Here is a 24,463-nt window from a genome sequence, read left to right as displayed (position 1 = left end):
TAAGTCTATTCTCAAAACATAATTCAAAACATAATTCTACAAAAATCCTCTACCATTTTGGTTACAAATTTATTTTTTACAAACACCACCTTAGGAGTTAACTAGGCAAAGAGTTTACAATATTGAAAAATAATTTCAACCAAATGCCAATACAATACCATGTGTTTAAAAAAAAAAGTGCATAGGTTTAATGGCAGCAGAACAGCAGAACCAGCAGCACATGGAATAGTTGTGTTTTATACTTACGCAGGCATGAGGGGTAACTGTAGAAATTAGGTGCACATTCATTACATGTTTTCCCGGCGTAGTTAGGGCGACAGAGACATTCACCACGAGGACCACAAGATGGGTTAGAAGCACCAAACATATCACAGTCGCACTCTAGAGTGAGAAAAATGTATTCAAATTTCCAGTTAATTTATTAACAAAGCTTTCACTTTCCAGTGAGAGAGATCATTCAGATACAGTATCTCACAAAAGTGAGTACACCCCTCACATTTTTGTAAATATTTTATTATATCTTTTCATGATATATCCTTTTCAGTATATAGCTAGAGAACTGACCATAGTGTGTTTTCCTCCTTTTTAATAGGAAAGCAGAGGGTCTGGTAGGAACACCTGGGATTTCACCCAAAGGAAACAATACAAAGAGAACAGGATACTTTTTAACACAAGTACATGTATAGCAGGCACATACTGTATTTTGACCTTAATTTGCTAAAGAAATAGAGAATGTTTGAGTAGTTTAATGAATAGGTGAACCTGTGTTCATCTGAACCATCCATTTATTTGTCATCTTTGTAATTCTGCAGTGTGGAAAATGTGGAAATCAACATCGTCTGGCAAATAAAACATTTGTCACTGAGCGCACCGGGCAGTAAACACCAGTACCACTCTGTACAGCGTTCAAGTGGTTGCACGGTTTAGGAAATATCCCTGTATTTGCATGTGCTGACGTCATCGGCACATGCCCACTTAAGCAAACTTAAGCAATGGCACGTACATGCCGTTGCTTCAGTTGTACTGTGCCGTTACCGGCGGCTCCCACGCGCATGTGCGGGAGTGACGTCATCGCAACTCCGGCCAATCACAACGCCGGAGCCACGATACCCGGAAGTAACCTCCGGAGAGATGTCATCTGCCGGAGCGGTGAAAGAGGACCGCTGCGGGGGCTTCGATTTCAGGTAAGTAATTCATAATGAGCTAGTATGCTATGCATACTAGCTTATTATGCCTTTGTCTTGCAGGTTGTTTTTTTTGGAATTTTTTTACAGGATTTTACAACCACTTTTAGTCCCATCCAGCTGCAGCCTGTCATAGACTTTTACATGCTGCCTACAATGGGGCTAGACGTTGCACCTGTCCCTCCTGAGTTAACGAAAAAGCTGAGAGAGACACACTGCAGCACAATGGCCCATATGCTAGGGGCCTTAGAATCTAACTGCATGTTTATTTTGCCTTCAAATAGTTCAAGCTGACCCAAACAAACTTGCTAACAGATGTCCCTGCTGGTCTAGCTGTATAAACTGCATGTAGCATCAGCTACATACAGTACACAGCGCTGTGTTCCAGCAGCAGGACTGGAATTCCCTGTCCCACTGCCAAAACAAAATTGAGTCAACCTGCTCAGCCATTCAAACAAGCCTGTGTATTTTATGAATAAATACAAAGCTTCCTCCGATTGGCTAAGGTGGAGATTCTGATGTTATACACCCTCCTCTCCACCTCAGTCAGTCGTTGGAAGCTTTGTATTCATTCACATAATACAATACTTCCTGTGAATGGCTGTATAGCACTTAGTCTGACTCAATTTTGTTCCGGGATGGAGACGGAGAAGTGCCGAAACACAAAAATGTATGTATGTTTCTAAAGTGCGCCCAGAGAACACATCTGTTAGGAAAGGGAATAGTTTGCTTAAGCAAGTTTGGCCCAAACAAACTATTTAAAGACACAGGAAACATGGAGGTAGGCTTTAAAGTGTATATCCAGGTATGACCCACATTATTCCCCAAACCTCCCTATCCTTCTCCAGAGCACGTCCCAGAATTATTTTGTCTCTGTAACAAGATTACACTTTTATTACTCCCTATAACATCATAGCCAGGCCTGTAAAATTCTTGCCTGGGCAGCTCCTGGCTGGTCAGATCCTCCTGATGTAGGCACGGCCCCAGAAATACATTACCAAGAGCTTTTTGTTCTCATACAGTGTGTGGGTAAGCTTTTGGGAGTGAAAGCTGCAGCATTGTTTTCCTGGGAAAGAAATTAATGTTTGTATATGGAGAAGGATAGCGAAGGGTTGGGACAGTGTTCTGTAGTCCAGCAGGCAGGGCTGACAATGCTGCTGGGATTTTAGTTCAGAAAAGGCACTGTGACGTAAGTTCAAACTGTAAGTAAGGAACACACTGGATATATGGCCGGACAACAGAATTTTTCTGTACTTGCAGCATTTTTAAAGAGTTAAAACATAGGGAAATGTGCAATTATTACAGAGATGTCATGTCTAAGCTTTTCTTTAGATTTTGCCATGACATACACTTTAAGTGGAATTAGCTAGTTCTCTGTGTTCCATAGCACTGATCTCATACACCACCGCTGTATTTATCTGTTAGATGATTTGGTCACTTAGTGAATAGCCAATAAGTCGACTTGTACAGTTCAAGTACAGTAAATAAATTGATGCATCTACTAAATGACACAAAACTTACCAAAACAGCTAGGAAAGGAATGGTAGCCTTGGTGACACTTGTCACAATGTTCCCCCTCCATCCTAAACTTGCACAGGCACTTCCCAGCACGGTTGCATACTTCAGGGAGCACTCCATTGGGATTGCAATCACATCCTACACAATTCAAGGAAATGACTTTTATACACAGCACAGAGCAGTGTGAAGAAATTAATTACCGTACATGACATGGGCAGGAAATTAGGCACAATATAAGTCTAATATCAACAATAAGTACATTCCAAAATAATACTACAATCATTTGAAAGAATGTAATATTTTGTCATACCTAACATTAACCAGAGAAAGTTTTTTTTATTTAATTTTAAAGGAACTGTAAAACTGCATTGGAATATGAATAATATTGAAGCATTTGTAACCCCAAACTCAAATGTGTAAAACCATAAAAGAAGATTTTAGGGTGACATCAATAAGGAGCGCCCATTTATTACAATAAGTAGAAGCGTTTGTCAAATGTTGCAGTTTGGTAGAAATATCCTTCACATTCCCCAAGATTGAAATATAGACTTTGAAATTTAAAAGATTAAAAAAAAAAAAAAAAAAAGATGCTTCCACATGCATTGTATGGAAATCTCTTTCTGTTCAAAGACACTTCCACTCACTGTAAGTTACCAGGTAGGAGATGTAGTTGTGGTCCAACACTCACCAAATACAGGAGCTGCCTTTAGTGCCCCCTTTCTTAAAATGTTAATGTCTGACTTTTGGGATCAATATGACAGCCATAGAATCAGCATTAAAAAAATAGCCACCAACCAAAGTCTTACTGTATGTTCTCAGTACAAGCTTAATTTCATAATACACATTGAGGGAAATTGATCAAAACTGAAGCATCCAGAATCTGGTGCAATTGTGCATGGCAACCTAAAACTAGAAGCTGATTGGTTGCCATGTACAACTGCTCCAGATTTTGTCTGCTCCAGTCTTGATAAATTCCCCTCACTGAATTCAAGTTCCAGGACTGCAAAGTTGCTCATCCTGTAGGGTGCAAAAAAGTGGGGTGTAAAAATCTGCATCTGGGAATGTGAGAACAACATTGTGCATGGAAATGATAGTGACCCTGGCCTCATTTAAAGTGATACTCCCCTATATAACCCTCTTAGATGTACATTCCTTGTAGCTTCTGCTACTTTCATCTCATTTACATTTTCCAGTAACACAGACCCATCAAAATCTATGCTATGTGGATCCAAAGATGAGAAATAACTTTATGTAAAAAGTGCTCCTATTCAGTGTTTTAGTCTAAAGATATAACATTTGAATAGCCTTGCAGATGATGCCATTTCCTCAAAGAAAACATCAATAAAATATGAACACATGAAGCAAGCACTAATGTAAATATTTACTCTGTGAGATCAATGCTTCCTTAAATGGCCCTGACTAAGTCAATTTGCCAACATTTCAAAGAATCCAAGTAGTTATATATTAACCAGCAATTAATATACACATTATGAATCATGGTTTTATGTTCTCTATAAACATAGCCTCACAGTGACCTTATTACTGGTTTTGTTCCACCTTCTGTATTTCTGTATGTTCACACAAGGTGGGTTAAGGCTGCTCTGGGCAACAAGGAAAAAAGTACTTTTCCTTATAGTGCCAGTTCTCACCACCACATTGGGGGTGGGGGTGCAGTAAAAAAAATCATGGCATGCGCCCCCCATCCCAAAGCTACTTGTCTCTACTTGTTCTCTTGCTAGCAGTGGCCCGATCTTCTCCGTCGTCTTGTTCCTTCTTCTCTTCTCCCGATGTTGACACGATGCTCTCTCCCACTGCAATGCTGTGTTCACGGTGCACAATGACTTATATAGGCATGGGGCTAGGGCTGTGACGTCCCCACCCCCATGCCTATATAAGTCATTGCGCACCGTGAACACAGCATTACAGCGGGAGAGAGCATTGTGTCAACATCGGAAGAAGAGAAGAAGGAACAAGACGATGGAGAAGACCGGGCCACCGCTAGCAAGAGAGCGGCAAAAGAGCAGATGATAGCGGAGGAGCCCGGCAGAAGAACCGGAGAGCGGGAGAAGAACCGGACACCGGGAGAAGAGGCCGGAGAGCGGAGAAGAACCGTACACCGGGAGAAGAGGCCAGAGAGAGCGGAGAAGTCAGAAGAGACCCCCGAAGTCGGAAGAAGACCCCCGGAGCTGCCTAATAAATTCAGATAAGCCCCCCACCCGCAGACCCCGACAACCAATGGCCAGGGTTGTCGGGAAGAGGCCCCTGTCCTCATCAACATGGGGACAAGGTGCTTTGGGGTGGGGGGGGCCGCAGGGTGCCCCCCTCCCCTAAAGCACCCACTCCCCCATGTTGAGGGCATGCGGCCTGGTACGGTTCAGGGGGGGGCACTCGCTCATCCCCACCCCCTTTCCTGACCGGCCGGGCTGTGTGCTCGTTTTTTCGGCACAGGGAGGTTTCCCTTAAAATCCATACCAGACCTAAGGGACTTTGTTGCCTCCCCCTTGCGCTCGCTGCAATAGGAAAATATGTTTTTCCTATTGCAGCGAGCGCGAGATGTATAGTATCCTGTCGCCGAGAACCAGCGCGATCCTATCGCGGAAACATTATCGCGGGCAGGTGCTGTATCTGCCCTTACGTCGTATTTGGTCCGTCGGACCAGCATACAGACGAACGGGCTTTCCGACAGGAACTGGGTCCGACGGAGCTCCGGCGAGAAGATCTGAAACAAGTTTCAAATCTAAAGTCCGTCGGATTTTCGACCGAAACGGTCCGTCGGAAGTCTGATGAAGCCCACACATGGTCGGATTGTCTTCCGAATTCGGTCCGTCGGACCAGTCCAGTGGAAAAGTCCGCTCGTGTGTACACGGCATAAGGACTACTTATCCCATGGTACCTTGCTACCTGTAGGCAATGTTTCCTGTACTGACTCCGCCCCCCCTGAAACTTCTCCACTCTGTAGTTCAGAAGGCAAGCTCTGTGAATTGAGTGACATAGCAGTGTAAAATACATGTCACAGAATTCAAAGGCGTAAAAGTGTTGGATCTTCACAAGGTAGGTTTACAAATGTCACTATCATTCAGATTAATAGGAGTAGGCTAGAAATATATGAAATACAATGTGGAAATCAATATATGATTTTAAATGTTGACCATAGATACGCATTAACATAGCACACTTGTCTACCTGCAAATGTAAACTCTGGAGCTTGTGTGTTTTACTATGGCCATAACAGAAAAAAAGCCCCTTGCGGACTAGGGTCTTTGTTGCACATTTACCATCATGAAAACAGATTGCAACAACCTACTTGTGTATACTTTGTGACTAGGCTGTGCTTCTCATATTATTTATTCCTCTTCTGTAAAAGGTTGGACTTTGGCCAGTTGAGAGGATGTGCCCATCCTAACTGGCACATCAGACATGTGACTAGCAAAGAATAAATTCAAGATTGTAAATGCATTAATAAAATATTCACAATGATGGTTGGTATGTACAAAGGGCATCCTTACACTCTTAGCAAACCATGTAAGCCAGCTTCATGCTTTTATTATCATGAGCTCACAAATACTGACTAACTTGGCTTTGGATTCAACTTTGACTGTCCTGCGCTCACGGCATTATAGGGACAGTGGTGGTCTGGAGTGGAGTTGAGTCATCCTCTGGCGTCTTGTCTTGAATACGCTCAGAGTGAGATTCTTCTGCTATTATTCATGACTCTGTTCCTGTGCACCTCTGAGCTTTGGACATTTTCCCTCATCACTGAATGTACTAGCATCTACTGTTACGCTATCCATAATATACAAGTGTAGGGACTCTGCCAAAAGCTGGGGAGTTCCTAGACTAAATACAGATATATTGCTTGCAGCTAGGCTGTAGCCAGCCTGAGCTTTGTTTAAGTTATCTGGGCTTGGTATGTTTTTCCTAAGCCCAGGACATTGTTTACTTCTGTCAGCTTCTGGGGGGTGTTCTCCAGTAGACAGAGTGAAAACACATAATGTACAGTATTAGGTTAATGATATTTATTCTGCCCTGGTCAATCACTAAAGGGTTATGCCAGTGATAGAGGATAAATATTTGGAGAGAGATTCTACAAAGGTCCTTGCCTCCAAGGTTTTCCTGGTGAGGATTTATGTGTAGCATGGTCTAGTCCTCACCTCCCATGCTGCTACCTGGAGAAGGTGTAGCTCCAGAGATAAACAAGAGTTAAACAAGAGTACTGGTCGAAAGGTTGCCGATCTGAGTTTAAAGGTCCACAGCTGGTCTGTGAAAAAGGTCTGAACAGTCCTAACTTGGTTTGTGGCAGAGAGCAGAGATACCTAAAGGCAGCTGTCTTTCTGGACTGCAGCGTTCACATTAAAGTTCACAAAAAGTTCTACAACCAACCTGTGTCAGAGGTCAAAAGACACTAGAAGTCACTAGGCTTTCAGTCCCCCCCCCCCCCCCCAGCTCATCTGACCCCTTTTAAATGTTATTAGGCAGCCTTATGATTACCACAGAAGCTTACTTTGGCAGACTGGATAATTGAAGAAGCCAGCAGCACACCGATCACAAGCTGTACCCTGAAAACCACCTCGGCAAGGACACTGTCCAGTCAGTCTGTCACAGTTATGGCTTAAGGCTCCAACACCCGTACAATTGCAACCTGAACAAGAAATAATGCATATTAGAATATTAAAATCTATTTGCTAATATGTGTTAAGAGTTTCTTTCCTGAAAGATTATTAGTAGAGTTTCATAATGCATTCCATGTGTTGCTAGTCCCTTTCTACAAACTGTAGAAGTGCATTGAGTGACCTGTGGCCTGGGTCAAATCTGCTGGTGTACTTGTGAGTATATATGTACTGTAGTTAGTGCAGTAAAAAGGCAAAAAGCGTGGATAGGCCAAAGCCGTCACACTACAGCAAGGAATATGGGCAATCAGCACATGCAGTGTTCCCAGGCATATGAGGATGGGTGGGCCGAGCCTGCCACCCTATAGAACCACTGAAAGGATATGGACAGCATACAACATTATTATTATATTGTACAGGATTTCCATAGTTCCAACAGTTTGCACATATCTAAAGCTGGCTACACAATATACCATTTTCTTATACAACTTTCCTTTAGATTTACCAAAACCATATAATATGAGGTCAAACCTAAACTCTTTCAAATTGTATGCAATCGGGCAGGCCCTTGTACTACATAGTTGAAGTTAAATCTAAAGGAAATTGAACAAAAAACATGTATAATGTGTGGCCAGTTTAAGGCTAGGGCTACACTGGAAATAAAACTTCTTTGCTATTGAGAGTTTAAGTGCTTGTTGGAAATTTTGGAAAATTTTGTTGGAAAATTTCTTAGCCATTTGAGAGTACTACAAATAAGGTGATTACAAACAAGCAGTTAAATCTCCCTGTAGCCAAATTATTTATTCGACCGTGCAGCCCTAGGCTTAAGCTGGTTGTACATTGAAAATTTGGCCAGTTCAGCGGGGACTGGCCAAATAGTGATTCATCTATGGCCATTCCTGCTCATTTGAAGTTGATCTATAGAGTAACTTCTCATAAACAGGACTGTTAGAAAAATTTTCATTCGATCAGTAGCTGCAGCACTGATCTATGTATTCTGACAGTGGAGGAGGTCAAAATACAATAGCGCAGTGAGGAGGATTCTGTGGATGGGGGAATCTGTTTTAAACAACTTTAGAGTTGAAGAATCACTCATTTCAGGCAGCTTGAAAAAGGAACGTGGCCTTCACGCTATTCACGGCCAGCCAGCTTGAGAAACGCGTTGCATGCCCAGTGACGTCATCACCCCTCGCCTGGATTACAGTTTGCATCCCAAGCCTTGTTCTGATGTCCACACATCGCTGTAGGCCTAATACCATCCAGCGTTCTCAGAGACGAGCACAGAGGGAAGTACATCCACGGCTGTTCAGGGACTGACTCCACTGATGACCCTTCTTGTCTTTGGGACCATTTCATGCCTATCTTTCACTGCTAAAATGTGAGTTTATATCATTATTCCATTTTTTATATTAAAGTTGTCATACAGTCTGCACCCAGAGGCGCCTCCTTCATCTTGTTTCAGTGTCTGGGGAACATGGGTTCTGCCCCCACCAGACGGCTGCCGTGAGCGTGGACTTCTTTACCACCCCCTCCTTCCCCCCCCCCTTTTTTCTCCTCCCCATCCTGTCCACTTACATTGCCATTGAGCATGTTGTGTCCACATCTGCTAGTGTGCACCAATTATGGATTTCCTCCCTGTATTTTTACGCTTTTTCAGCATTTTGTTGTTTAAATCATTTATTGGATTACTGCTTTAGTATTTGCACCAATTACCGTATTTATCGGCGTATAACACGCATAGGCGTATAACACGCACATTGATTTTAATAGGGAAGTTTCAGGAAAAAAACTATAATTTCAAATAAGGAACTTTGGAGCAAAATAAGGGTCAGTGCCCATCTGCAGCCTCATCAATGCCATCAATACAGCCTCACGATTGCCTTCAATGCAGCAGCCTCACCATTGCCATCAGTGCAGCAATCATCAGTGATTGACATCCACCTGCAGCCTAGAGGGGACAGGGAGGGGGCGGGACGAGCACCAACAGATTACATACAAAGAGAATCTCCTATGATAGACAGAACAGTGGTCCAATGGCGGCCCAGGAGACAGGACTTCCTATTACAGAGCCTGCCAAGTAAACAGGAGATTCTCGCTGTATGTAATCTGACAGCGCTCGTCCGGCCCCCCTCCTTGTCCCATCCGAGGCAGCTAAAACTGAAGTATTGGCGTATAACACGCACACGCTATTTGCACCCGATTTTCATGGTAAAAAAGTGAGTGTTATACGCCAATAAATACAGTACTTGTTTGAACTCATCAGAAAAGAGGACTTTGGACCACTGAGCAACACACCAGGTCTGTTTTTCTTTAGCCCAGGTAAGACGCTTCTGACATTGTTTGTTGTTCAGGAGTGGCTTGACAAGAGGAATACGACATTTGAAGCCCATGTCCAGGATCCGTCTGTGTGTGGTGGCTCTTGATACACTGACTCCAGCCTCAGTCCACTCCTTGTGAAATTCCCCAACACTTTTGAATGGCCTTTTCCTGACAATCCTCTCCAGGCTGCGGTCATCCCTGCTGCTTGTGCACCTTTTTCTTCCACACTTTTCCCTTCCACATAACTTTCTATTAATGTGCTTTTGATACAGCACTTTGGGAACATCCAACTTCTTTTGCAATTACCTTTTGAGGCTTTCCCTCCTTATGGAGGGTGTCAATGATGGTTTTCTGCACAACTGTCTGGTCAGAAGTCTTTCCCATGATTGTGATTCCTACTGAACCAGACTGAGAGACCATTTAAAGGCTCAGGAACCCTTTGTAGGTGTTATGGCTTAATTAGCTGATTAGAGCCTAGAATATTGCACCTTTTCACAATATTCTAATTTTCTGAGATTGTGGATTTGGGGTTTTCATGAGCTGTAAGCCATAATCATCACAGTTATGACAAATCACGGCTTGAACTATCTTGCTTTGCATGTAATGAGTATATCTCATATATTAGTTTCACCTTTTAAGTTGCATTAGTGAAATAAATGAACTTTTGCACGATATTCTAATTTTTCGAGTATCACCTGTATTGGTATTGGTATTATTGGTATGGGTATACTGGTATTGCTGCTTTTCCTTTTTAATTGACTAGAAAAGATCAGCAGGGAGCATGCAATTCTAAAAGGATGGTGAAAGGTCTATATTTCCCTCTCCTCCCATCAGCACATTTTCTCTCACCTGTGTTTCTAAACACTTTATTGAGGCAATGTACTGGCACTAAATCAGCTAGGCACAGAGAAAAACAAAACAATCAATTTCCTTTTAATACAGTAAGTCCCCTACATACGAATGTTCAACTTACAAACTTTCAAAGATGTGAACATGTGTTTACATTCCCAATCGTGTAAAGGTTGATATACACACGCAGATTGTTTACCTTCAACCCAGCGGGCTGAACAAAATAAAGCTGACAGATTGCCGTTGGTGCAGCGATCTCCCCTGCTGTGTTATTGTGTTCTGACAGGGGGACTCCCCCCTCCGGAATACACTGATCAGCGCTCACAGCCATTGTCTGCAAATGCTGATCTTTGCTGGACTTACGAACAAGCTCCCAGAATGGAACTCGTTCGTAAGTAGGGGACCTACTGTACATCGTCTGTGGACCGAATAGGCTGACTACACTTGCAGACTGCCAGCACCTTGCAACTCAAGCTGCATAATCATGTGGCCCATTCAAGGACTACAGGTGTCAGCGCTCGTGTAAATTAGGTCTTAATCAACCTTGATGTGTTCTTCATTCCTTTCTTCGACTATTACACATTTTCAGCATTAATTATAAGAAAATGTTACCTGACATTACAACTACATTTTATTATAGCTTACCTTTTATGCTGCCAGCAGTCTGCGTTAGAGGAAACGATGTAGTAGGTACAGGGTAAAATGGAATTCCTACAAAATAAATAAGAGATTATTATTTGAGAGTGTAATGATGACAATAGTTTAAGAAAAGCAAGAAATTGCCAACAAAAGTGAGTTTTGTATAAATGACATGTATGAAAGTTTACCTGTCACACAGAGGACAGAGTGGAGACGCGCATTTTGTGGACTGCATATGCAGCATGGCAGTACTGTGGTCAGCATACTGTGGTTCAAGTCCTACAAAGGGACTCTTTTAGTGACTTTGGAATATAAGCACCACTGATAAAGGAGCTTATTGAGCTCTTCAGTAACTCCACTATGATTTATTTGTGAAGGAAACAGACTGTTTTGACTCTTGAGTTTTAAGTGCATTGCGGTGTGCTTACTTGCATTTACATGCACAGCGCTACAATAAAAAGAAGTAGGGCATGTTCTTTTTTAAAGTGGATGTAAACCCTCACATATACCTAGTGAAGTGAACAGCCTTTAGATGATACACAGGGATAAAACAAATCTCCCAACATAAGTTTTACATGTATATCTGCTGTCTTCAACTTGCTATATTCTTTAGAATTATTACATCATTTTAGAATTTTCACTTTCCTCATTCAGCAGTAGCAGTGATGTCTTGGCTTACACTGGGAGACATCTGACTGGAGGAAAGGCACACCCCCCCACTCCACATAGGCAGAGGAACGAAGATACTTTCAGAGCTGTGCCATGACAAGACAAGCTCTCTGCTAATCTATTTATAGCAACCTCCCTCCCGTCTAGGAGAACTTGTCAGAGTTATCATGCGGAGCAGCATAAAGACATGGGACTTAGGGCTTTGGAGAGAGATAAGAAAACACTGCAGATATCTGTGTCCAGGTCAGATTTCATGAATCGGGTTTACATCCACTTTAAGCACAAAGCAGTACGCATTTTAATGCAACATGACTGATTGGCTTTGAGCCCTGCCCCTCCCCTTTCCCAATCTAGGTGCTGATGATAGGTGACTGTAAGAGGCTGACACCAAGTCAAATTCGGGTATACATCTTCTGTGCCCATGTGTTTACTTCATTGAATGGTGTGTCTCTTGTAGGAGAAGGAATGCATAGTATTGAACTGCGGTCCAAAGGAAACATGATTGCACAAAGTCCTAGTACTACTAATAGAGGTGCAGGACTAATTAAAGGAAAGCTGTTCTGACAAAATCTAAAGGATGACCTCCTTTAAAAATGCTGTTTGCCTGACTGTGAAATAAAGTCCCCAATACTCACCTCTACTTCAATGGTCCTAAGCTCCTCACCAGTGTCAACATCACCTACTGTCTTCATCCAGGTGCCAGGCTGTGGCCATCTTTATTGTCTGTCATGGGATGACATCACTCCTGAGCATGTGTAGGAGTTCAGTCCTACCAGCACACAGGATCTGTGCTGCAATGTAAACTGATGCATGCGCTGCTCAGTGTACATTCTAAAGAAGATTGAGGGAAGGTAGGTAGGTTTATTTTAATGCAGAGGTGACATTGCATGTTTGCATGCATCAATGCAAGTGTTGGGCCTGACAGCTACCATTATAAGAAATAGGTTAGGAAGCCTGTATTACTCAAAGAATACCTTTTACGTGTGTTTACTTTGTTTACTATGATTTCTCAGCTTTACTCAAGTGTTTTCATCTTTTGTGCAGTTCCCACAACAAAGGATTTTATTTCCTGTTTTAATCCCCATAAACAGCTTTTCAGTCAAATGCATGAACCATGATAGTCTGAAAAATTGACAATACAGAATCTAAATATGCTTGTGACAACCCACTCACTATGTTTCCTTATCTTGATGGTTATGCTTTGCTACTGAAAAAGGCTCCTCAACAAAATAAACATACTTTTAAGCTTAAAAAGGTATTTTGTACTGCCTTCTTACAAAATGATGGCTCACATAATCTAATTTCAATGTAGAGTTTACTGATACCCTGCATCCCAAGATTTCCAATACCATATTAATGCAATTATTGTAAATGTTTGCAAGAGGGTGAAAGCAGTGTGCAAAGGGTTAATTCAGAGCTTTCAGTTCTGGCCTCACCCCTTTTAGCATCAAGATATAAGGGGGGGAGGGGGGTAGGAACAGTGGCTGAAGCTGTTTCCCACAATGAAGGAAAAGATGGACTATCTCGGTACCGATAAACACATTACACTAAAGTAATGTGTTTATCGGTATCAAGATAGTCCATCTTTTCCTTCATTGTGGGAAACAGCTTTAGCCACTGCCCCCCCCCCCCCCCCCCCTTATATATAATTTTTGGATAATGGTACCTATTTTCTGTTTATTATTTTCCACTATGGAAGTTTAACCTTGAGGCTAACTCGCCATTTTTTGTTATAGACATAAGTTATGTGGATATGAGCATAGACAATTCCTCTGTGTTTCTATTGCATAGTGCAGGTCATTGACCAGATCTGAGTGTGTAGATCTCCCCAACTGTGTATGTTTGCCCCATATTGGTACTATAGGCCCACTAAAGTAAGCATGTAAGTATTTGGCATTTTGCAGAGTTAAGTAGGGACTGGCCAGAGAGAGATCAGTTGGCCAGCTTGAACACGTAATGCAATATAATTGAGCCAAAAATCCTTGTTTGCATAGCATTGTGTAGCAGTGTACTAAGGGTTAATTTAGAATGTTCAACATTATATTGTTAGGCACAAAAGCAAACACGATGAATTGCTTTTCAGAGTGCATTTAGAGGTTTAACCCTCAAAAGTACACTGCAATCACATGTCTTGCATGATGTTGCAGGGCAATGTGGCGTTGGTCATCAGGTAGAATTGTTGTTGTGGCTGCAAAGCACAGCATCCCAGTATATGTAAAACACCATCTGGCTGCCTTTGCAGCTTAAGGGGGTGGTAAAACTGCCTCTCAGTCTTCTATTTTTACTGCCCATCAGCCACAATTGTAAACTAGGCCTTACAGAGCAAAAACTTCAATTTACCATGTGCAGAACCTCTCTCTCTGGCCCTAAATTATGCAAACTCTTACAATGACAATCAATGCTTCTGTAGCTTGCATATGTAAGTGATTTGAGTTACAAATGACCAAGCCGATATGGAGTTGATGCAATAAAAGTTGTGAAATCTAGGCCAGGAGGGACTGCTGAGAATGACCTAGGTCCAATTTGCCTGTTCAGAGGCTAGACCCAGACGCTTGTTCCAAGCACACCACCATAAACACAGGCTTAGCCTAGGGCAGTGGTTCTCAACCCTGTCCTTAAGTACCCCCAACAGGCCATGTTTTGGGAATTTCTCTTGGATAATATAGCTGTTCAAAATACCAAGCCAATGACTCTAATTTAAAGCACCTGTGCAAGATAAAGGAAAACCTGCAAACATGGCCTGTTGGGGGTAATTGAGAACAGGATTGAGGACCACTGGTCTAGGAGATGTCTTTTTGTAGATTTATTACAGTGCTTATACAGGAGAGAGGGATGAGGGTGCGGGAAGCTTCAAAATGCAAAACAAGTGCAGAAGGACAAGCTCAAATCTTTTAGAAGCAGCCTTTGCTGGAGCTACAGGGGCTAGCCAGCTAATCTGTGATCCTGTATGACCAGTCCAAGTTGTTACAGCAAACTCTGGCATTAACACCCAAAAAACACACACATTTGGAGTCTTAGGTACCCCTGGAGTCTCTTCAGTGAGAGAAGAGGTCCTTCCCCAGCCCAGCTCCAAGTCCCTTCAGGGCCTCAACTAAGCACATGCTGAGACCTAACAACAGGTCTCCAGTATACTGGCTACCTCCCAGGGCACAGCAGCCCCAGGAGAACAGGAGACAGGAGCAATCAATCAAACTTATGGAAACCTGGATAAACGTAGAAATTAGATTGCCACTCTAGTGAGAACAGTAAGGGCCAAAATATACATTTAGCCTGACTAGGGCAGGGCACTAAACATTCAAATAGCAGGTCCAGACAAATTGTTAAAGGGTTTGTGAATGAAATTAGTCCACTCAATGATGGCAAGAAAGCATATTCTGATAAATGATTATTCTACGAATGTTTCAAACAAAGCCCTAACCGTGGAGTTGACGTATTAAAACTGGAGAGTGCAAAATCTGGTGCAGCTGTGCACGGTAGCCAATCAGCTTTTAACTTCAGCTTGTTTAATTAAGCTTTGACAAAAAAAAAACTGGAAGCTGGCTTCTACGCAGAGCTGCACCAGATTTTGCACTTTCCAGTTTAAGTAAATCAACTCCTGTATATGGCCAGCTAGATCTACCTGTCTTTGGTTAGCCCACAATAACAGAGTCTCTAATGCTACCCACATTTAGTGCTTTCTGATGGTTTGAATGGAAATGATGAGATTCTTGATTGTTTACTATTCAGTGCATAGTAAGTTGCACTTTAGTGGTTAACAGAACAGGTAAACTACAGTATACCATTGTACTGTAGATGAAAAAATGGGGAACCTGCCAGGTCCCATTTTAATTCAACCGTTGTGCTTATTATGCTCACAATTGTCATTTCACTATTAGAAACCATTGATATATTCTGGCTAGTCATCCTATAGATATCCCAACATTTGTAACTTACCTGTGCATACTTACAAAAGAGATATAATACATAAGGGACTATTAAGTACATTGGTCGTACAAATAATAAATCAACACATTAATTTTAGCCCAATGGAAGTTGTATCTCCTAAGGGTACAGCTTTTCGGATGAGAAAGATTTGTACAATGTATTTGCAACTCTGCGTATGCAATCTATAATTGCCTATAACAATGACAATTTTTGGTGCTGGAAATGATACCTAGAGAATGAGGAGAGACAAGATAGAACAATCTTCTGTTTAAACAGGTGAAGTGCATATTGGATAAGGTTTCCTGAAAGCTTAACCCCTGGAACCTAATTAATTGAATGCATCCATCTACCCAAATCCTCTTTATCTGACAGGTAAAAATTGGGACAGTTTTTCAGACATTTCAGGACTGACATATAAAGCCCATCCAGGGGGGGCATTTGTGATCATTATGTTTGAAATGTATATGCTTTTTACCAAATGATTTTGGTAGATAGCAGAGACTCTTGGAAACAAATAGCCTTCATGAGACATGATCTGCTGGACACGAGGAAGCTCTCTGGCAAGTGGATTCCAAACAATAGTGTTATGGCCTTGGAGGAGATTTTGAGCACTTGAGACACACATTTTTTGCTTTTGTGATAAAGCTTTTAACTAAATGAAGACAAGCTGTCAGTGTGCAGAAATGATGGACTCCTGTTCGCATTTGAGGGGTGATATTATTCTCCGACCAGCTAATCAGTAGGCTTAAAACCCGGCACCCAGAAGTAGTCGGAGAGGGATTAATTTACGCATCACTGAAATGAGGGAGTGAGTATTTTTGCGAGTTTAATTCCATTTTAATGCTAGCGGCACACTGCATCATATATGTAATTTATGATTTTGCCTTTAGTACCACTTTAAATACTTACGTAGACAGACCGGATACCCATAGTACCCTTCAGAGCACCTCTCACAGTTAATTCCAGTAAAGTTGGGCTTACAATAACATCTTCCCGATCCTTCTTCACATCCATCTGACTGTTGAGGGTTGCAGCTGCAAGCTAACAATAGCAACATTACACGTTTTGGGGTCTACAATATGTAAATGATGCCAAAAAGAGTGATGGAACCTATACAATATAATCAAATAACCTGAACTACTCCTCTGAATTGTATAGAACTCTCAGCATGCATGGTATCACATGGGATCCAACTCAAACAGAATAACTAGAAGGCTTAGTATATAGTTTGAAGTAGACTGTAATGTATATGTACTCTGTGCATTTCAGTGACATTGTACAATCAACAATACGCATAGAGCTTTCTTACAATCTTATACCTACAGCTACTATGGGATTGTAAAGTTTTCACATGTGACTAGCTCTCGGCATTACCGTAATGTATGGTGCTTCTAATGTTAACATATGACATTACATATGGCAAGTACCTTTTCAATGCATAAACGTGTCTGGTATATTTTAGTGTTGTAATCTATCATATTAAACAAGTTGCAGATCTCAGAAAGAATAGAGCTTTAAATTACAGACTTACGAAAACAGCCATTAGGTGCTTCTTTGGAAACGCCATATGGTCGATAGTATCCCACAGCACATCTCTCACAATTCACACCTGCTGTGTTATGCTACAAAGTATCAGTAAAAAACAATATATTCAGTATAGGAAATACAGATAGATACTCTTATATACTATATATATATATATATATATATATATATATATATATATATACACATTATAGTTTATATATAAGATGCACTTCATGCAGCACTCAACCAGTGGAAATAGTGAGGGAGACTTACTAAAACTAGAGAGAGCAAAATCTGGTGCAGCTCTACATAGAAACCAATCCGCTTCCAGGTTTTATTGTCAAAGCCTAATTGAACAAGTTGAAGTTAGAACCTGATTGGCTTCCATGCACAGCTGCACCAGATTCTGAGTGCTCCAGTTTTAGTAAATCTCCCCCAATGTGTGTTTGTTATGAGGACAGGGTCGAATATGGTAGAATGATAAATTCACCAATCACATGCAAAATTAACTAACGTTTCAAGGCCGTGCAGGGTCCTTTACTCGTTCAAACCTAGTGGCGACTACGATGACTTGAGAAAAGGAAACTGCCAGGTTCCGATACATTGACTAATTTTGCATGTGACAACTTTTTCACAATAAATGCAATACTGTAAATGTAAAAAGAAAGTGGAAATAGTGAGGGAGACTTACTAAAACTAGAGAGTGCAAAATCTAGTGCAGCTCTACATAGAAACCGATCAGCTTCCAGGTTTTATTGTCAAAGCCTAATTGAACAAGTTGAAGTTAGAACCTGATTGGCTTCCATGCACAGCTGCACCAGATTCTGAGTGCTCCAGTTTTAGTAAATCTCCCCCCAATGTGTGTTTGTTATGAGGACAGGGTCGAATATGGTAGAATGATAAATTCACTAATCACATGCAAAATTAACTGACATTTCAGGGCCGTGCAGGGTCCTTTACTCGTTCAAACCTAGTGGTGACTATGTTGACTTGAGAAAAGGAACCTGCCAGGTTCCGATACATTGACTAATTTTGCATGTGACAACTTTTTCACAATAAATGCAATAAATGCAAAAAGAATATTATTGGACCACTGCTGAGTTTTTACATTCTGCTCCCAAATACCAGATACTGTACATATTACAAGATCACCCTATGTCATCTGTACATCATTTTTTCACTTTTAGGCAAATCATAATCTTTATGTTGATAAAAGTAAGTGTACAGCTGAAGTAAGATATTTGCAGCACCTAAAAAGCTTTACTAAACCACTCCTTTACAAATGATCCTATCCATCATCACGAGTGATACAGTAAATATAGTCCTGGTATAGCTTTGCTGCCAGTAGAACATCATATGCACAGATGGAACGTGATGTGGAGAGGTAAGCTTTCTTAACCTCTGACTCATTCCCTGGGCAAGAAATGACATGAAGTACTCTGTTTCATTATTTGATTATCATATGATATAAAAAATCGTGATTTACTTCTAAATACACAGCATGATCTTGAACACGTTCAACTAAGTTGGCCTTATTATAAAAGTGCTGTTGAAATCTTAAGAATACATTTAGGGCTCATGTCGACGCGTGTTGTTTTGCAGCATTTGATGTGTGTTTGGAACAAGCGTCAATTGCAGGTGAGAAAAATCCAAATGACTTTCAAGGAGCAGTAGTTTGGCATCTATGTCTGACCTCCTTTATGTTGAACTACATTTTTTTTGGACATAGCATATACTATTGATGTGCATTCGGTTTGGAGGCAAAGCAATTCAAACACAGGCTTTTCTTGTCAAATACTGTATTCTCCACTCTAATGCAGCTGAATGCGTTTCAAAGGAAAATTCAGCATTTGACATGAATTCCCCTTGACATTAGCTCTTATAGACAGATCATAAAGTGAGAATTGGAAAAATGGAACTGCGCTAATAAAACAAACTTATGTAGATGACAATTAACCATCATAAAGTGCAAAAACCTCATAAGGGTATATGAAACATATACATAGTGCTCAAAAAGTATGCATTAAATGAACACACAGAAATGCATATTTATGTGCATCAGTGCAAATTTATAGAACATTGAAAGTCCATATAGTTGATGAGATGGTCACCCAAGTGTTGATAAAGATGTGGAAATAAAGTGTCTGATCCACCATCACCAATATAAATGCTGGCCACTTACCAGAGACCCATGACCCCCCACTACAGAGGGTCTGGGTAAGCTGTTGAGAAATGATTACTCCGGACCACCATCAAAGAACCAGATAGTTTCGCTATGTTGAGATGTTGGGGGCCTCAATGTCAGCTGGATCAATGGCAGAGCATCAAACCCTGTAAGGTAGATTCAGAAGTGGAGCTTAGGCTAAAGGTTGAGGCGTAAGTGTAGTCAGGCAGGCTGGGGTATCAACAATTCTGGCAGAAAGACATACAATCAGGAACCAGAAAAAACGGGCAGGCAGAGATCATACACGGTCTAGCAGAATCATCAGGCAAAAGTTCAAAACCAGTAGTTCACACAGGCAGACAGCTAGGAAACAAATCCACACAAATATGGCATGTTTGTGTGGATTTGTTTCCTAGCTGTCTGCCTGTGTGAACTACTGGTTTTGAACTTTTGCCTGATGATTCTGCTAGACCGTGTATGATCTCTGCCTGCCCGTTTTTCTGGTTCCTGATTGTATGTCTTTCTGCCAGAATTGTTGATAACCCAGCCTGCCTGACTACACTTACGCCTCAACCTTCAGCCTAAGCTCCACTTCTGAATCTACCTTACAGGGTTTGATGCTCTGCCATTGATCCATCTGACATCGAGGCCCCCAACATCTCAACATAGCGAAACTATCTGGTTCTTTGATGGTGGTCCGGAGTAATCATTTCTCAACAGCTTACCCAGACCCTCTGTAGTGGGGGGGTCATGGGTCTCTGGTAAGCGGCCAGCATTTATATTGGTGATGGTGGATCAGACACTTTATTTCCACATCTTTATCAACACTTGGGTGACCATCTCATCAACTATATGGACTTTCAATATTCTATAAATTTGTACTGATGCACATGAATATGCATTTCTGTGTGTTCATTTAATGCATACTTTTTGAGCACTATGTATATGTTTCATATACCCTTATGAGGTTTTTGCATTTTATGATGGTTAATTGTCATCTGCATAAGTTTGTTTTATTAGCGCAGTTCCATTTTTCCAATTGTCTATTTTATGCTTGTGTTATACATAGGAACTTGCAGCTTCACTTTTTTGTTTACACAATTTTACCTATGCGCAGTTTTACTTTTTTCTTCTTCATAAAGTGAGAAATACATTTTGTGAATAATATTTACATTAATGGGCCCCTAATTTGCCAATATAAATATATATCTCCAGCCACAAATTTTTAAATAGGGGAGGGTTAGAACTTTTCTCAAGTTTCAACATACCAGAGAAGGAAGTGTGGCGGAATCTTTTTTTTAGTAGATTAGTGGAAGGCTAGAACCCATTAGCTTTTTAGAGCTTCCTGTGCTCATGTTGCAGATTTTTGATAATGTTGACACCAGAAATATCTCCAAAAAGATTATAACCCTTCCCCTCCAACCACTCTGCTCAAGAAAAGAGGTCCCCAGAAGAACCAAACTTGAAGTCAAGAAGAGCAGAGAAAAGATCATTGTTGCAAGTGTGGATTTCATGCACATGAGGTTCTCCAAAAGCACTAAACCAAATGTAAAGAAATAGGTATATTCCAAAAACCAAATACAAATAAGGACAATAACAATACAGAAATAAGTACCTGGCAGTTAATGCAAACTCCTCCCCCATTGTACTGGCCATGTATATCTAGACTCGCTTGCTGATAATCTACTTCAGCATCATAATAACAGTCAGAGGCATGTCCATGACAATTGCAGACTACGGAGAGAATACAGTATATAGTTTTACCACTGGAACTTGTTATATAATCCCTGACCATATGTCTTTTATTCAGTAAACCCAACACAACAGTGATAAATTATTAGATGACTACATAAAGCCACATCATGTGCATGCCATGATAAATATTATTTTATGAAATCATTAATCAGACAGAACATTACTTTTATTCATGGAAATATCTGCAAAGCGATGATTATACTGGGACTTAGGTGTAGCCTACATGGAATGGAATTTAGATGTAACATTTGATAACTGTGCTCAAGCATGCCCATTGCTAGAGAAAAGCAAGAAATTCCCTACAAATCTTAAACTTGCGCAGTCACAGGACAGCAAAAACTTTGTCTAAATTATATACACAGCAGTCATCGTATTTTTATTCTAGTGTGAATTACCACTTACAGAAATATTTAAAGTTAACCAAGCAAAAAGGATTGGGAGGGTTGGAGAAAATTCAATATCATTTGAAACATTATGGTCCTATAACGAGTATTCCTCTTTACAGCAAGGGATATAATGTAGCTTTACAATGTACAATATTAGCCATATAATAACTTCTTATCTAACAGCTTTTTTAGTAGTATAAAACATATTGTCTATGCTATTTTAACATGAGAACTCAATCTCAAAGCTGATTACATAGGATCCCTGCTCCTCTCACATACTACAGGAGATAAAGCTATATTAAGCGGTTAATTTACTAAAATTGGAGTGTTCAAAATCTGGTGCAGCTCTGCTTAGAAACCAATCAGCCTTTTTTGTCAAAGCTTAATTAAACAAGCTGAAGTTAGAAGCCAATTGGATAAAATGCTCAGCTACACCAGATTGTGCACTCTCCAGTTTTAGTAAATCAATCCCTAAGTTTTCCTAACAAATTTTGAGTAGGTACGCTTTATAAAAATAATTCAGATTTATGAAACAAATAAAACAACAATAATCAGACTCAATAGACACAGTTTTACTTTCCCAGAATTAAATAGAGAAATAAAAATGGTTGTGTGCAGTAGTCCCCTGTCAGTTTTCATAAATTATTCCTTAGTGTTTAATGTTGAACCCTTGATAATATAATATAGTTGATATGCAACTTTATAATTCTATTGATCTGCACGTCGGCCTGTTACAAAAGTTAGCTTCCTGCCTTGATCACTGGCTTGTGCCTCCTTTTAATTCAGCATGATCTAGTTTGAACACTAAAAGGCCTTGTCTACTTCTTTGGCAGTTCTAACACATGGCAGGAATTTGGCAGAGATTCCTACATTTCATAATAATCTCTCTGGACAGTTTTCTGTCCAGGAAGATTAACCAATTATAAAAGATTATCTGCCACTACCTACCCATTATATTCCTAGTTATGTCTGAATTGGTGTAGAACATCTTTTTTAGCATATACAACCCTGTTCCTCAGTAGGTGTTTCCTTAGAAAAAACACAAGTGTGGTACTAAGCAGGGATACCCCTGTTTCTGGTTATACAGATCTTGGCAAATCTAATACCTTAAAGTATAGGTATTGGGGTCCCTAATGCTGTCATGAAGGGGATATTATTATATTCTGACAATGCTCAGGTTTACTGTTGTGGATTGCCTTTGAAATGGACTTTCCGGAACCCATAATCTTTACCAGCTATCCATTCCAGTTTAGAGTCCATGTAAATAACTGTCAAATAAAGGTTTTATAGCCTTCTACAAAACACGAGGGTTCTTCAAAACGTGTCAGCACTTTGTTTTATAAGTTTTGCAGCCATCTTCACCACAGCATGACAACTCTTATACTAAACTGCAAGGTCAGCCGGCTTGCCAGGCAGACTAATCACATGACACTCTCAGACATGACCAATTACTACTCCTCCCACCCTCATAGTTTCCAACTAAAATATAAAAAGTACGGCAACTTTTTGTAGACCCCTCGTAAATTTTAACTTAACTCTCTGGTAAATGTATTCTACAAATATGGGCCATTTTTTAACACTTACGTTCACATTGATTGGATGTGTCAACACCAGCAGGCCGCCATGGCTTCTGATTATAACCAGGACAGCAGCGGTCACAGATCTCCCCACATGTGTTATGCTGGCACTGACACTGATACCTTCACAAAGGCACATAATGGAAAAAATTAATTATCTCATACAACACAATTAATTTTGTGAAATGTTTTTCTTATGTGAAGGCAAGCTTGTCATTAGAGAAATCAAGGGATTCAATGGCTAAGCTCCTTCTCGGAAATGACTGAAGCCAGAGAAAGCTGGTTAACTTTAAGAGTGAGTCAACAACTTCTGCCCAAATATTTCTCTATTGACAGATTTTGTTTAATTATACATATCAACTAATGTTTGACATTTCCATGATTATCACAATTATTGATATTTATACACATTACATTTCCAAGAGGAAATTTTTTAACAATATTGTTCAATCACAACTTCTCTTATATTCCTTTCTGTTAGCTACAAAAATAATAATTTAGACTGGTCATCAAGTGCTTTTCTGCATTTTAAAAACACCTGAAAAAAACTCATTGACAATAATATCTCCGCACACACCTTAGGACAAGTATAGCACGTTGCACTGAGTGTGATGCCAACATGTCTCTCATTAGATCTAATGAGGGTGTCCTTTGAGGACAAGCCACCAGTACAAATTCATAACTCTTAGTGTATATATACAGAATATATACAATATATGAACAGTAATATCTTTCTGATACATGATGTTGTATCCTTCGTTCTCAACACTAATAAGTTATATGCTCAGAATATAAGGAGTGTCCAATAATTTGTTCATTGCCTTGTAGAGTTGAGAACCGTATGGATTCTTTCTTAGCTACACTTAGGAATGTGCATAACAAACAAAATGAACAGATTTGGTAAAATATATAGTGCCGAATATGTTTTGATTAATAACCATCACTTACAGGTTCTGGTTGCCAGCATTTCTCACAGTGCAGACATCAGCATGGCCATGGCATACACAGCGACCTCCAATACTGATGTCTTTAATACTGTAGTAGTACTAGAGAAACAAAAACAAAAAACCAACATAAGCACATATTGTGCAATGTACCCAGATACAACAGACTGGAATTCCAGGCATACATTTCGAAACTTTGGAGGATAGGATCACTTTATTTAAAGCTCAACATCAGAAAAAATCAATACTTTTCCCAAAGGGGCAGACTGGGCCAGACCGCCCCTTGGGCTGCACTGACACCCCATAAAAAGGCCTCACCGCTTCTGCTGCAGGAGTGCAGGATAGGGAGAAGGGCAGAGTGCCGACCGACCCCCCCCCCAGTATAGATGGTGCATGCTGTG

The 24,463-nt window shown here is 40.6% G+C and overlaps 1 protein-coding gene across 1 annotated transcript in view; it reads right to left on the bottom strand.

Moving 5' to 3' along the window:
* The window catches only part of LAMA3 (laminin subunit alpha 3), a 271,677-nt gene that overhangs the window by 194,653 nt on the left and 52,561 nt on the right, over positions 1–24,463 (bottom strand). Inside the window, exons 6-14 of the mRNA XM_073631481.1 lie at positions 24,067–24,164; positions 23,126–23,241; positions 21,016–21,134; positions 17,241–17,331; positions 16,619–16,750; positions 11,123–11,188; positions 7,204–7,341; positions 2,706–2,840; positions 247–381 (exon numbers count right to left, since the gene is read on the bottom strand). Coding sequence (XP_073487582.1) covers positions 247–381; positions 2,706–2,840; positions 7,204–7,341; positions 11,123–11,188; positions 16,619–16,750; positions 17,241–17,331; positions 21,016–21,134; positions 23,126–23,241; positions 24,067–24,164 — 1,030 coding nt within the window. The remainder of the gene's footprint in view (positions 1–246; positions 382–2,705; positions 2,841–7,203; positions 7,342–11,122; positions 11,189–16,618; positions 16,751–17,240; positions 17,332–21,015; positions 21,135–23,125; positions 23,242–24,066; positions 24,165–24,463) is intronic.

The sequence above is a fragment of the Aquarana catesbeiana genome, linkage group LG05, assembly GCF_042186555.1.
Source record: "Aquarana catesbeiana isolate 2022-GZ linkage group LG05, ASM4218655v1, whole genome shotgun sequence".
Classification (NCBI taxonomy): domain Eukaryota; kingdom Metazoa; phylum Chordata; class Amphibia; order Anura; family Ranidae; genus Aquarana; species Aquarana catesbeiana.
This window is presented reverse-complemented; position numbering and strand designations above follow the sequence as displayed.